The sequence below is a fragment of the Camarhynchus parvulus genome, chromosome Z, assembly GCF_901933205.1.
Source record: "Camarhynchus parvulus chromosome Z, STF_HiC, whole genome shotgun sequence".
NCBI classification, from domain to species: domain Eukaryota; kingdom Metazoa; phylum Chordata; class Aves; order Passeriformes; family Thraupidae; genus Camarhynchus; species Camarhynchus parvulus.
Window position 1 is genome coordinate 15,174,662 of NC_044601.1, and position 15,084 is coordinate 15,189,745.

A 15,084-nucleotide genomic window follows, 5' to 3' on the forward strand; every position below is an offset into this window, starting at 1 on the left:
TTCAGCCTGTGTCACTTCTTGTTCCTCTTCATCAGCAAGACTAAAGTTTTCACCTTCCGGCCAGTTTGTAATTATTTCTAGAATCTCAGGGCGATTCACTTTTCCAGTACGGGCGCACTGTGTGACAACAGCAATCCATTTGCTCCATGTGGTGCTGGTGGCATGGTGCGTAGAAGGAACCTTTGCTTTGAACATCCACCCCAGTACTGGTAGTCGGGGTGCCAGGAGGAGTTGTGCTTCCGTGCCAATCACCTCTGAGGCAGCTTGGACTCCTTCATAGGCTGCTAAAATTTCTTTCTCTGTTGGAGTATAGTTGGCCTCAGACCCTCTGTAGCTTAGACTCCAAAATCCTAGCGGTCGGCCTCGAGTCTCCCCAGGCACCTTCTGCCAAAGGCTCCAGGACAGACCATGGTTCCTGGCTGCAGAGTACAGCACGTTCTTCACCTCTGGTCCTGTCCTGACTGGGCCATGGGCTGCTGCATGAACAGTCTCCTGCTTGATCTGTGCAAAGGCTTGTTGCTGTTCAGGGCCCCAGTGGAAAGGGTTCTTCTTACGGGTGACCAGGTAAAGAGGGCTCATGATCTGACTGTACTCAGGAATGTGCATCCTCCAAAAACCTATGGCGCCTAGGAAAGCTTGTGTTTCTTTCTTGCTGGATGGTGGAGACATTTCTGTGATCTTGTTGATGACATCAGTGGGAATCTGACGCTGTCTGTCTTGCCACTTCACTCTCAGAAACTGGATCTTGGTCCCTTGACTTTGCTGTTCTTGATGGCGAAGCCAGCTTTTAGGAGAATCTGGATGATTTTCTCCCCTTTCTCGAGCACTTCTGCTGCTGTCTTCCCCCACACAATGATGTCATCAATATATTGCAGATGTTCTGGAGCCTCACCCTTTTCCAGTGCAGCCTGGATCAGTCCATGGCAGATGGTGGGGCTGTGCTTCCACCCCTGGGGCAGTTGGTTCCAGGTGTACTGCACGCCCCTCCAGGTGAAAGCAAACTGAGGCCTGCATTCTGCTGCCAGAAGAATGGAGAAAAATGCATTGGCAATGTCAATAGTGGCATACCACCTTGCTGCCTTGGATTCCAGCTCATACTGGAGTTCCAGCATGTCCGGCACAGCAGCGCTGAGCGGTGGAGTCACTTCATTCAAGCCACGATAGTCCACAGTCAATCTCCATTCTCCTTCAGATTTACACACAGGCCAGATGGGGCTCTTGAAGGGTGGATGGGTCTTGCTGACCACCCCTTGGCTCTCCAGCTCACGGATCATTTTGTGGATGGGGATCACGATCTCGATTCGTCCGATACTGCCGGCGGTGCACTGTCGAGGTGGCAATTGGCACTCGTTGCTCTTCCACTTTCAGGAGACCTACTGCGGATGGACTTTCTGATAGTCCAGGCAAAGTGTTCAACTGCTTGACACCCTCTGTCTCTACAGCAGCTATTCCAAATGCCCATCGGAGTCCCTTTGGGTCTTTGAAATACCCACTTCAGAGGAAGTCTATGCCTAAAATGCATGGGGCCTCTGGGCCAGTCACAATAGGGTGTTTCTTCCACTCATTTCCAGTCAGGCTCACCTCAGCTTCCACCAAAGTGAAATCCTGGGATCCCTCTGTCACACCAGCAATAGAAACAGACTGTCCCCACATGTCTCGACAGAATTAATGTACATTGAGCACCAGTATCAACCAAAGCTTTATATTCTTGTGGTTCTGATGTGCCAGGCCAACAAATCCACACAGTCCAAAAAACACGGTTTTCCCTAGCCTCTACCTGGCTAGAGGCAGGGCCCCTCTGAGCCTGGTTATCCTTCTTTCCCTGGGTATATGTCTTGAATGTTCCTTCAAGGGGATCGGACATGTCATCATCATCATACCTGGCAGTTCGGCTACGGGCAACTGGGGCTGCTTTCCTTTTGGTGGAATTCCCTCTCCCAGCCCTGTATTCCTTCAATTCACGCACCTGTCATGCCAGAACAGCAGTAGGTTGTCCATCCCAACTCGTCATGTTTTCTTCACACTCACGCAGGTAGAACCACAACTCAGCTCGTGGGGTGTACCTTCTCTCACCATCTGGGAAACGTCTGCCTTGGATACCAGAACCTCTGATCTGTACCGCTGAGATTTGGAGAAGGTCTTCTTTAATCTCCTCTCTGGGCTTCTTGTGGTTCTCCTCTATCTTGTCCTCTAATGTCTGCAGACGTGTTTCCACCATTGCGATTCTGGCGTGTGTTGGGCCATGCACAGCGTCTGCATATGCTCGGACCTTCCTTGCCATATCCAGCACAGTCTCATCCCTCTCATCCCTCTTCATTATGGCTAAGGCAGAAGCATATTCATGTGGCCCAAGTCGTACAAGTTTTCGCCACATCACAGACGTGCATGGTACCAAGTCTGGGTTCCTAGTTGTTACATTGTCTGAGAAGATAATCTCTGCCACTGCCATTTCTCTCAGGCGTTGGATCCCTTGTTCTGTGGTCTTCCACTGTGTTTGTTGCATATAAAGATCATCTGCACACAGGTATCTTTGTGCAACACTGTCCAAGACCCGTGCCCAGAGGCTGTGTGGATTAGCCCCCCTCATCATTCCTTGGTCGATGACAGAGTCCTGTGACAGGGATCCCAAATGCCTTGCTTCAGTGCCATCCAGAACTGTGGCCTCACCTGCAGCATCCCAGAGACGGACTAACCAACTAATTATGGATTCATCAGGGTGTAATCCTTCCATAGTCCATGAAGGTGCTTCAGGGAAAAGGACTCAATATTTGCATCTGATCTTGCACCTGCTACTTTGACTCCTGATTTTATGTCAGGAGGCATTGAGGTTCTTTCTCCTGTATCATCATCCTCATCATCCACTGGTCGGTTGGTTTTGTCCGTGCATTTCCCACTTCTAGTGCTGGTAGCAACAGCCATTGGTTTGGCTGCTGGCTTAGGCTCACTGTCTGGTTTGGCAGCTGGCTTCGAGCCTGGGGTGCTGGCTGCAGCCTGACTGACTGGGATAGCTGATTTATCTCCCTGCCCCCCGCCTCTGTCTGCTGCCCTACAGTATCTAACAGAGTGCGATAAGCATAGGCCAGGGCCCAGCTTATTGCAATTAGCCTTTTCTCATTCGAATCGTCACGGCACTTCTCCTTTAGGTATTTCCCCACCTCAGCTGGGTTCTGAATTTGTTCATGTGGAAAATCCCAGCCTACAGGATCAGAAAATTCCTTCAAGGTTTGGCCTGTATTTTCCCATTCTCCACACCACTCAGGATTTTTCACGTCTGCATCTGCTTCTGGGTCAGGGATCTCACCAACTCTTCTGGATATCTCAGCCCTCATTCTAGAGAAGCTGCAGACCATATAGAGGAAGCCTACCAGATTAAATACCAGAAAGATGGTCTCTTTAACATACAGGGGAAACTGAACATTCTCGAACAGTGACATAACAGCTTCAAAGGACAAGAAGGAAAAGAAATGCTGGAAAGCCTTATTCCTGGCTCCTCCTCTAACAAACTGGGTGCAATTACTAATAAATTCCCAAAACATACTACTGGAACTGGGATGCAGGTTAGGACGAAACATATCGTAAACAGACGCCAGCATCTTTATAAACACCCTGTAAATCATTATCACCAAGGCCAGCACAAGAGCTATTCCAATCCGTGCCCCTCTACTGTAAAAATTATGTTTTATGGACAATAATCCTAGTGACCAGAAAGGTATTGAAACCTCAAAAAGGTCTAGAGACCAGAACCACATGAAGGCCTCCACCCCAAGAGACGTTACGAATTCCAGCAACATGGCTACAGACTGCTTTAACTCACTACAGAGCGAGCACAACCAACATGCAATCAATAGAGCTTTTTTCCACTTTCTCGAGCCCTATGTTGGGTGCCAAAAGATGTATTTGTCTTGGTTTAGAGCAAATTTGGGAAAGAATCCCCAGAGGGTCTCCTCTAGGAAAGCCGATTCAATCGGCCCCTCCCCCCAACCGGTCCAGGAGAAAATACCTCCTTGGAGAAAAGTGGAAAAAATAGAACTTAAACAATATTAATCAATAAAACCCCTTGCTGGTCCAAAAGAGATGACAAACTGAGAAAATCCCCTCCCCAGGCTGCAGTTCAGCTCACTCAGGCTCTTATCAGTCCTTCCGGTGCTGGAAATGCCGTGGCCCAGGCCCGGCCCAGTGGGCCACAGGTGGAGCTGCCAGTGCTCTTCTGGTGTTCAGTCCAGAGCAGGTTTGAACAGGTCCAAAGAAAAGGGAAAAAAACACAGTCCAGGGAACTTCTTTGCCTCAGCCAGCTAAAACTAACTAAAAGCAAAGGAGAGCTCTCTGTCCTGCTGTGCATCTGCAGACAACACAGTCCATGGAGAGGAATGCGGCGGAGTGAGTCCACTGTCTGAAAACAAACTGCACACTTCTTCTTTCCCCCCCTTCACTCTGCAACAAGTCTTAAAGGTGCAGAACTTATTCAGCATAAACAAATGAGACAATTTGGGGATAAAAGCATCATATAGTCAACCCAGGACATAGATGTATCCCTTTTTTGGTATTGTGCTGAAGTAACCTCTTGGAAAATACTTCTGTATGCAAAACACGGAACACAGAAATGTGTTCCCAGGAATGTCAAAGTAAGAAACTCAACTTACCCCCTCTCCTATTTTTAGGAAATTCAGTTATTCAGCAGTCCCTGAACACAGCTGACCTTATTAGGTGTTTGGATATGCACTGATTGCCTATGGTGCTTTAAACAGGGCTGTTAGGACAGGCCCATCAGAGGTCCTGATGCTGCTCTGTGATTTTACAAGAGGCTTTTTTCTGAGAGCTCCTCTTAGCAGTTTAATTATGAGGCTAAATTTCAGTGATTGATGGATTTCTTTAGTGAACTTCTTGTGTTGAAGTATGTATTACTGGAGAATTCACGTACATAATTTTCTCTTGCATGTAGTCCTAAACTGTTGGTCTCAAACAGGCTGGGCTGCCCAAATCTTAAATATTAAGATGCCATTAAAAATCCATTGTATTTACCAGCTGTTGCCATTCAGTCACTGACTGAGGGGGCAGAGTGCCTTTTGTAGATGTGGCAGCTTGTGGACAAGTGCTTGTGTACAATCAGACTCCTCCTAATTATGTCTCTTGCATCTTGCAGTCATACAGTCAGTGACTTTTGGGTGAGACACAGTAGAATCAGACTGGTTTGAGTTGAAAGTACCTTGGAGATTGTCTGTTTCTAATACATTTGCCATGAACAGGGATATCTTCCACTAAATTAAGTTGCTCTAAGCTCCATCCCACCTGACCTTGAACATTTTGAGGGATGGGGCATCCACAGCCTCTCTGGGCAAGTGCCTTACCACCCTCACAGTAAAGAATTTCTTCCTAATACTAATTCTTCAGTAACTGAAACCTACTAGCTTTCAATTTGAAGACATTCCCTTTTGTCCTGTCACTCACTGCATAGTACTCAAAATTTCTCTTTCCCTCTTTCTTGTAAAGTCCCTTCAGGTACTAAAAGGCCACAGTTAGGCTACCCCAGTCATCTCTTTTCTAGGCTGAACAAGCCTGATTCTCCCAGAATTTTGTCAAAGGAGATGTGCTCCGTCCCTCTAATCCAGGCCCTCCTGAACTCACTCCAGCAGTTCCATGTCCTCCCTGTGCTGGGACCTAGAGCTGTATGCAGGTGTCCAGGTGGGCTCTCAGCAGAGCAGAGGGGCAAAATCCCCTCCCTGGCCCTGCTGCCCACGCTGCTTTGGCTGCAGCCTAGGGCATATTTGGCTTTCTGGGCTGGGAGTGCCCGTGGCTGGGTCATGTCCAGCCTCTCACCCACCAGCACCCCCCAGTCCTGCTCACAGGGCTGCTCTCCATCCATTCATCCCACAGCCTGTACTGATACTGGGAGTGTCCTGAGCCAGGTGCAGTACATGAACATGGTCTCTCTAAACCTGATGAGATTTCCATGGTCTCACTTTTCAAGCCTGTCCAGGTCCCCCTGGATGATATCCTGAACTTCAGGAGTGTCAGCAGCACCACTTACCTTGGGGTCATCAGCAAACTTGCAGAGGATGCTCTTGATCCATTTGTCTGTGTTATTAGTGAAGACATTGTAGCACTGGTCCCAGTACGGGCCCCCAAGGGACACCGCTTGTCACTGATGTCTGTTGAGACTGAGCTATTGACCGCCACCTCTGGATGCAACTCTCCAATCCCTTTCTTATCCATCTATTAATCCGCCCATAGATACTCTCTATCCATTTTAGAGATAAAGATGTTGTATGGGATTGTGTCAAAGGCTTTGAGTAAGTCTAGATAGATAACATCTGTAGCCCTTCCCTTGTCCACTGATGGAGTCGCTTCATCACAGAAGGGCCACTTAGTTGGTCAGACAGGACTTGCCCTTGGTGCAGCCACGCTGGCTGTCTGAGATCACTTCTTGTTCTCCATCTACCTTAGCACAGATTCTAGGAGGATCAGTTCTGTGGTCTCCCAGGCACAGAGTAGGTCTGGAGTGATCAAAAAGTACATTAAGAATAAGATTCAAATTTAACTGTTCTCAGAGTTCAGGCGAGGGAAGAAATAATAACAAGAAATTGTCGATTTCGTCAAATAAAAGCATCTGGAAGCCTGATTCCCACCTGTGGTGAAAAGTTTGGCTTGGATGTTGTCAAAGAAGAGTATATTTTCCATCCCAGCACATTCATATATCCTAAATATCCCTTTAAAATACTAATCTTGATCTCTGCTATTTCTGATGAGAAGTATTCTTTGGATACAGTTAATGCCCACCTCTTTTTGAAATTGTTCAGATGCTATTTCATTAAAAACTGCATTTGATGTTACTTCAGTAACCAGCTGTAAGTTAACAGAAGTGATTACTCTTGCAACAGGCCAGTTTTGTTTGGTAACTTCTATAATAGAAAGGCTGTTATTCCCCTAAATTGGAGGAATGGCAGAAAATGGAAATGAAGCTTTGAATGCTGATTTCATTTAGTGAACTTGTAGAAGATAGTTTTTTTGTTATGAGGTTTTAAAGTGTTGTCTTGACTAAGAGTTTAATGCCCTTCTGTACTGGTGTTTGGTTTTTTTCTTGCATGTAGAGGCAGTATATGGCCTTGGCAATACCATTTCTGCATAGGCACAGGCCTTTTAGATTCTTGTTCAGACTCTCCTACTAGATACTGAAATTTAAATTTTGATGGTTCTTCTTTTTTGTTCTTTTCGGCAGGTAATTGCTGCCATGGAAACACAACTGTCTAATGGACCAACTTGTAATAACACAGCCCATGGTTCAGCCACCATAAACAATTGCTCATCACCAGTTGATTCTGGGAACACAGAAGACAGCAAGACCAATTTAATAGTCAACTACCTTCCACAAAACATGACACAAGAGGAACTGAAGAGTCTTTTTGGCAGCATTGGGGAGATAGAATCCTGCAAGCTTGTCAGGGACAAAATAACAGGTATGTTGGTTTTAGAGTTTTCTGTATATTTTCATTTTTCCAAGCAGCAAGCTCTCAGATGTCATTCTGCAATTCTCTTAAGTAATGGAATAAGAGCAGAATGAACCAATGCTGGTCAGAAGGAACTTAAATGAATAATTTTTTTAATTATATACCCCAAAATTAAGCATATTAATTTGCATTTAATTTAGGTTACTTTGAGTGCTATAAATGCTAACAGGATGTTTAAACTTGGGCTTCAGAGTACTAGGAAAGAAGATTCACATGTGGAAAAGCAGATATTTATACAAAGTTTCCTTGAATTGTAATTCAACCTCATTGAAGTTAGACTTTTAGCACTTGTTAATGAAAAGCTACTTCTTTTCAGGGATGCAGGTAATGAAGCTTGTACCTTGGAAAAAGGGCAGATTATCTTACTTCACAGGTTAAGCTGCTTTTGAATTGCAACACTTGAATAGTTTCTTTAGGATGCACGCTTGAGTCAATTTATACTCTTTGGTTTTTTTCTTATTGAGCAGTCTCTGGCTGACTTCCTTTGGCTGAGTGTGGTTTATTTCCCTTATGGCTCTGAATAACCAGCACATCTTCCCACAGCAGATAACGTGTTCTTAAGACATCAGGTAGTGGAATGGGTAAATCTTTGAAGCGCCGTCCTTCAGCATGGTAGTCTGGGATACTGAAATCACTGCTTTTAGTTGATCTGGCCTGACCAAACCTTCAAGCAATCTTTGCTTCTCAGTGTGAAGATTACTGAATATTCTTGGGATGCCAAAGAAACTAGATGGGGCTGATGCCACAGCTTGCTGTTGTCAGGTGAAATCTGGTGGATAGAGAACAAGTCTGTTTTCTTTGTAGGTAATGACTTCAGTGCTTTGAAACAGAAGGTCCCTTCCTTAGGTGTTTCCTGACCTCTTGTTCTGGAAGTGGAAAGACATAACTGGTACTTCATCAGTTAGTGGGATGGCTATTCAGACAGTTTGTCTCTGTCTTGTATATCCCACATGTTTAGCATGTTTAACCTCCTTATCGAAGCTGCTTAGGAATAACCTCAAAGGCTGCTACTTCTGGCCCACAGAAATAACCCTTAAGGTCTTGTGATCAATGTTCAAATTGTCCACTTCCGTACATGATGGGTCTGATGTTCTGTATGCCAGAAGCACACAGCTGCTGCTACATAGTTTCAAGAGACTTCTTACCTGGGAATGGAGCTGGACATAATTGTAGACCTCTTGTTTCAAGGTGTGATGTTTTATATATAGCATGAAGTGATGCCTAAGAAGGATCCTGAATTTAAATTACATTCTCAGTAGCAGAGAACTCCAGAGTTTAAATTATTGGAGATAGATACTTTTTCTACTTTATCAGAGAGCAGATCCTCAGCTTTGAGATACACTTTCAACTGCCAGCAAAAATGCTGCATCAGTCTTGTTCCAAAAGATTTTAGGATTTTAAGTGAAATTGAGAAGTACAGTGGCTGACCTTGCAACGACTGCATTGGGAGTAATACTTCTTATTTAAGTAGCCTGGAGCAAGATAACCCTGTGTTTGTAGATGCTTAGGAAAAAGCTCTCGACTTTTAGTCCTGTTCTTACTCATTTTCAGGTTTTCTTCAGAGAGTTTTGAAAAGCAAATTTTTCTTTTCCTTCTAAATTCAGAACAGGGATTGTTACCAGGTTCTGTGAAATTCATATGGCATTAATTTCAGATTTTTATTGGTTTAATTCCTCTGTTAAAATGTAATAATTTGTTTTGTCCTTCTTAAATGAACTGTCAGGGGTGCTAGTTACTTGGTGAGTATCTTTAAATAGGATTTGGGTAGCATAAAAGTTGAAGGACACTTTTACAGTTATGGTATCACTGAGATCTGTAATGGCTTGTGTCTCCACCACTCTCTGCCTGCTAGTTTGCAAACATAGTGGAGTTTGGTGGGAACACACGTGGGCCAGTCCAGTCCTATCCTTGGCTTGGAGTGGTACCATCCTGCAAGCTTGATGTCAAAGAATGCATTTCACTTCATGGCCACTGTCACTGATGGGCAAGACCAGCAACAGGGAGGAAGTGACCATAGCCCACAGACTACTGGGATGGAGATCAACTTGTGTGCCTGTGCCCTGTGTTAAAATACAGACAGATCATGGCCAGCCACTGTCATCTTGACCCAAATACTCATTAGCATCCAGTGAATTTAAACCAAGTTATCTCCCACCCTATTGTTTAGTACTCACTCCGTGATCACATCTGCAACTCTGAAGTGCACTTGCATTATCGTAGAATAGCAGAATGGTTTCAGTTGGATGGTACCTTCCTAAGCACCTCATTCCAGCCTCCCTGCTGTGGTCAGGCACATCTCCCACTAGAGGTGAAAGTGCCCCATTTCCTTGAAGCTGTCTGCACACTTTAGGATTGAGAGGAGTTGAACTTGAAGGCCTTCCTCATTTTTTTCCTCTGGAAAACCTGTTTGAGGGCACCCTGGAGTTCATTTACTAATTTCATGTGAGCAGTTTGAAGTCCAAGTCCTGATTATTTTATTGATTTTTAGCTAGGGATTTTCTTGTGAATAAGGCAGAAAGCTGATGTGTGGAGGTTCCTGATAGTCATCTCCAAGCATGCATTTCATGGGCAGAACTGTCTGTTGGGGTGACATTAGTAGCTGAAGTGAAGTCTGCTTTCTGTGTTGGCAGAAAACCATTTTAAGTGTTATCAGTAGGAATTAAAATAGCTGATTGCTGTTCTGTTGCTTTACTGAAGGTAAATAAGTTAAATGTTGGTAGTGTATTGAAGATTCTAAAGGGTGCTGAACAAGAGTCTCTTCATGTGAGAGTCCCACTGACAACAGCATCTGATAAGTGGGTCATGAACTTCACTTTATCTTCACTTGCTAACCAGAGAATCTGTCAGGAATGAGTCATTGTGCCTAGGTATTTTAGAATCTGTGTTAACTCTTATGTGCTGTTGACTAATGCAGATGTGTCAATATAAATTGCAAAACTACTGTATAAGTTAATTGTGCTTGTACAATAGGTGGGAGACCCTGGTCTCAACAGATCAACGTAACTGAATTCCAGTCAGCCAATTCAGATAGGTGTTTAGCTTGGTTTAGGTGCTTCTGCATATTTAAAGGCAGCAGAAGTAAATTTATCATATAATGACAACCTTTTATGTAATCTAATGTTAAGCATGTATGGTTACAAAAAATAAGCTAAAATATTCAAAGTGTTAGGGGAGAGGATAAAATGGGATGAAATTTAATTGCTGGGGCTGCCCCTGGTCAAGCACTTTAAAGCTTTCTGCTTGCACAAGATAGATGGATTTAGCAGCTTTTGAAAAAATACAAGAAACAGTAATAGCTAGCACTTTAAAAGTAAGACATATCATAGTATGGTACACATTTTCTAGACCTACTTTTCTGAAACTTGAATATAGGTAAAAATGTGACTGTAGTCTCCTTAAAAAAAACCACACGACAACAACAAAAAAAACCCCCTGCATTCTTTTAACTCCCACTGTCTTCAGTACAATTTCAACTGTACATGTGGAAGATTAATGCCTTATTTTTACATTGTGGAATAATCTCCCAGTTTTCATTGTGCTTGTGGCATTGTTAGCTAAAGTGAAACTCATGGAACATAGACTCCTTAATTACAGAAAGCAGCTAACTCAGATGTCTTAAATTTGGGAAAGTATTTGTTTTCTTGGCTTCCAAGCTCCCATACTGTTCTCTTATTAAAATAATCATATGCTCATAAAATTCACAAGCTTTTTTCTTTAAAAGAGAACCTGCTCATGAATAGGACTGAATTTCTTGTCTCTTTAACTGTGAATACTGATAATGCTTATATATGGATTTCATTTGCAGTTTAGCAAATGCTTGTTCTGTCTAGAAGGTGAGGCAGGATATGCTTAGAGACCTGTCGTGGGACTATATTTCACATTCATAGACTTGTGTATGAGCTGTGAAACTCTGGTAATACTTTTACCTTTAGTACAAGGAGACAGGTGCTCTGCGCTTGAAGACTTCATTAATTGCTTCTGCCTTCTATCGTCTCTGCTTGAAGATAAAGAGTAAGTCCACTTTAGGACATCCTGCTGATCACTGTTGTGTTGCATTTTTTCCATACGTGATCCAGCTGCCACTGTGGAGCTTACATGTTGGTTGAAAGTCTGATCCTCTTACTACATACCTTTTTCAAAAAAATCTGGGCTCCTGTTTGTCTTGTGGCTGGCCACTATCTGTCACATTATGGTGGTGTTTTTTTATGGTCAACATTATAGGCTCAGGGAGTACAGTTTTCAGGTCATGTCTATGTGACCCCTTTAAAAATTTCATAGGCAGTCTAGGCTTTTGCAGTCTAGAATACAATCCAGAGTACCGTAGTCTAGTCTACGGTACTGTGATGGATACTCATGTAGAGGTAGGATTGCGTTTCTGTCTCTTACACCTGTTCCCATAAGATTAAAGCTAGCAGGATATCTCGCTTAATTTTGTAGATTTCATCTTGTCCTCTTGAAGATAGTAGTTTCTCAGATACTTTGAAGTATTCTCTCATTCCTGTGTTGTACAAAGTGAAGATGTAAAAAGCAGCACATGATTGGGATGTCTAGAACTGTAGTTCTAGAAAAACTGCCTGAAAGTTGAACACTTCCATAAAATTCTTGAAGCAGCTGTGTCGATATTTTGCATTTAAAGTTTGTACAGAGAGTTTTAGTTCTTATGTATGTTTTCAGTCTTCATTGAAGTACCATGGTAATAAATGCAAAGGATTCTGAGTTGGTCATAGAAATGAAGAAATACATGGAGCTGGACATGATGCTGTCAGATGGGGCTTGTGTTCACAGTGGTAGCACTGGTCACAATTCATTGTGAGCCATGTGTATACATACAGTCAGTGCAGCATTGGGAAGGGCTCTGCTCTGCCACATCCTTGGTTATGGAGCACTCAGCCTCCTCTAGTGCAGGGTCAGAGGAAAAGCTTGTCAGAATGCTAAATTATAGAGAGCCAAAACAGCTGAGGCCATGACTTGGAAAAGGATTTTCTTTTCTGAGGGGCAAGTGGCCTGTTCCAGCAAAGCATGGCTGAAACATCGATCTCTTAGTGATGGCGCTTACACTTGCTGTGACTTGTACAGTAGTCTTCTGGTAATAAAGGGAAACCTATTTGTGTCCTCAGTGGAAGCAATGCTAAGTGTGTTAACTGACTGGCTGCTTGAATCTAGAACATGTGAAACTTGTTAAGCTCTGTAGTGTTCACTCCTTTTATCATAACATTGTAAATGTTAGTGTCTGGCAAGGGCAGAGCTGTGGGAAACCTTATGCCTTGTCAGTGCTACTGCATATCTAAAACTCTTGGCTTTGAAAGTGATCTCAGTTGAACCTGGGCTGCCGGTTTCTTTCTAGTCTTTTGTCACTGTTGCTCTGAGCAGTCTTAGTTTTCTCTCCAGCTCTAAATCTTTCACTTCCCTTAATGGAAGTCTAATTTTAGGGTGTCTAAACTAACCTTGCAGGAAGATGGGGAAAAAAATGTGATTGTGCTTTAATCTGAGGCTCTGAATTTGAGGCTTACTACTGCCTTGAAGATAAGGTAGGAAGCAAAGTAGGTGGGTCATACCTACAAGGTAGGTGTTTTTTTTATGTCCCTGAGGAAGCAGGAAGATATGGTGTGGCATATCTGTGGAGGGGCTTAGTGTTCAAAGTTACTTTATTTACAGTATAGAAAGTTTTAAGCATTCCCATGGCAACAAAAAAATATTGAGCCTGGTAGGCCAATGAGTAGCTGGAATTTCAGGTACTTGCTCCTCATATAGTATGAATGCCTGAGACAGAGAGGGCCACATAAATGATCAGAGCACAGCAACTTCATCATGTTTCAAGAGAGGCTTGCTATCTTTGTTAAACTCCTCAGGTCTTTTTCCTTGTTAGCTTTTACTCCCAGTGTGTTTGGTGTTTGCAATCCTATATCGCTCTAATGCATCAGATGTTTTTGCAGGGTTTTGTGCACTTGGCTGAGGAGTAGAGTAATTTGGCAGCTAAAGGAAGAACTAGTTGATGCTGCTTGCTCTTTTGTGGTGTTCTGAGACCGTGATATGCATGGGTGCTTGCTGGGTGGTGTGCTGAGGTGAGTGAGTTTTTGTCAGCCTGACAATTTCTGATTAAGGCAGGGTTGTGGACAAAAGGTGCTGCCTGGAAAAACTGCATCTTGCCAGTAGAATGTGTTGTGCAAAACTTGACTAAAATGTGAAATTAAGAATAGAAGCCAAATGGGATTGGAGGCAAATTTCTATTTATATTTAATTTATATGTGTTTATCTGTCATGACCAAGTGTTCTCTGCGGCATCTTGCTCAAGATCTTGAAGCATAGATCTTCTGGGGCGAGGGAGGCTTGATTATAAAATAATCTTCTAAATTTTCAAGTTTATGTTTTGAGCTCTGCTGATGTTAAAATGCTGCTTCTGATATGGGCTAGGGACTTGGTGAGTTATAGCACAAAGTTAATAAAATGATTTTGAACTTTGTGTGCTTGTTGGAGGAAAGGGCAGCAGCGGAGTATTGGCATACCTACCCAGCTAGGGTGCTTGAAGTACCATCCTGCAGGGATAATCCTGGAAGAGTTAAGATTCAAACAAGCTTTAGTCTGGATCCAGAGCACAGTTGTCTTAAATCTGCTGAGGGGATGTAACTGTGTGGTCTTCAGGGTTTCCTTCAACCCAGGCAATTCTGTGGTGTTTTATACTTCTGATTGCTATTTAATATTACTAAAAAGTGTTTAGCAGCATTTACTGTACCCTTCCATAGTAAACACATAATTTATTGCACTGCACATGTCTCCTGGAAATGAGTCATGTAAACAGGTGAGGATGAACGAAATTGTTTCACCTTGTGTTACTCAAGATTGCACTTAATATCCTTGTACTTTCATGTGACTTTCACTGTTACACAGACACAATACTGTTTTGACCTTGCAGAAGTTCACAGGCTTTGTTTTTACAAGAGGAAGAAAAGACTTGTTTGACTAAACCTGCCAGGGATTCACTCATAGCACCAACTTTGTGGAAACAAGCTGTTTTTAAAATGATTATTCATCATGTATTAACTTGAATTAATGTGTTGATCTCAATATATAGCATAAGCAAGAACTTGATGTTTTAAAAATTTAATTCTTTTTATATGACTAAATATAATTAGGGACCTTTCTGATCACTAAATCACTCTGTTTTCAGCAAACACTGAGCTTTTTGATGGAGATAATTGCAATATGCATTATCTTGCACTTTTCTGCAAACAGATTACCATTCACTTTCGTCAGTGGTTGCCATAACTTACAAGAAGCCTATGAAAGCATTGAGGTTTGCAAACTGGCATTGGTGCTGTAGTGATGTGGGCTATCTTGTGTGCTTTTAGCTAAGGTAGGGCTCTTTGCTTCCACACTGGGAGTCCCAGGCTGCCAGTTTGGTGTATCTTACACTATTTACTCTTTCATACCTGTATGCAGGTATATGTTGCTGTTACATCTTAGTGATCCTGGGCCAGCTGTTTGAATAAATGTTGATTCTAGTGGAAGCTGGTGTGTGAGAGAGACCTCTTGTAACTTGAAGTTCTTACAGCGTAACTGCTTTTTAGGGTGACTGTGCTGTGAG

General features: G+C 43.1%; 1 protein-coding gene across 9 annotated transcripts in view; it reads left to right on the plus strand.

The window, feature by feature from the left end:
* The window catches only part of ELAVL2 (ELAV like RNA binding protein 2), a 94,799-nt gene that overhangs the window by 46,341 nt on the left and 33,374 nt on the right, over positions 1–15,084 (plus strand). For all 9 annotated transcript variants that reach the window (XM_030969535.1, XM_030969529.1, XM_030969530.1 and 6 more), the window contains one exon: positions 7,214–7,451. In XM_030969535.1, coding sequence (XP_030825395.1) covers positions 7,226–7,451 — 226 coding nt within the window. In that variant the 5' untranslated portion in view covers positions 7,214–7,225. The remainder of the gene's footprint in view (positions 1–7,213; positions 7,452–15,084) is intronic.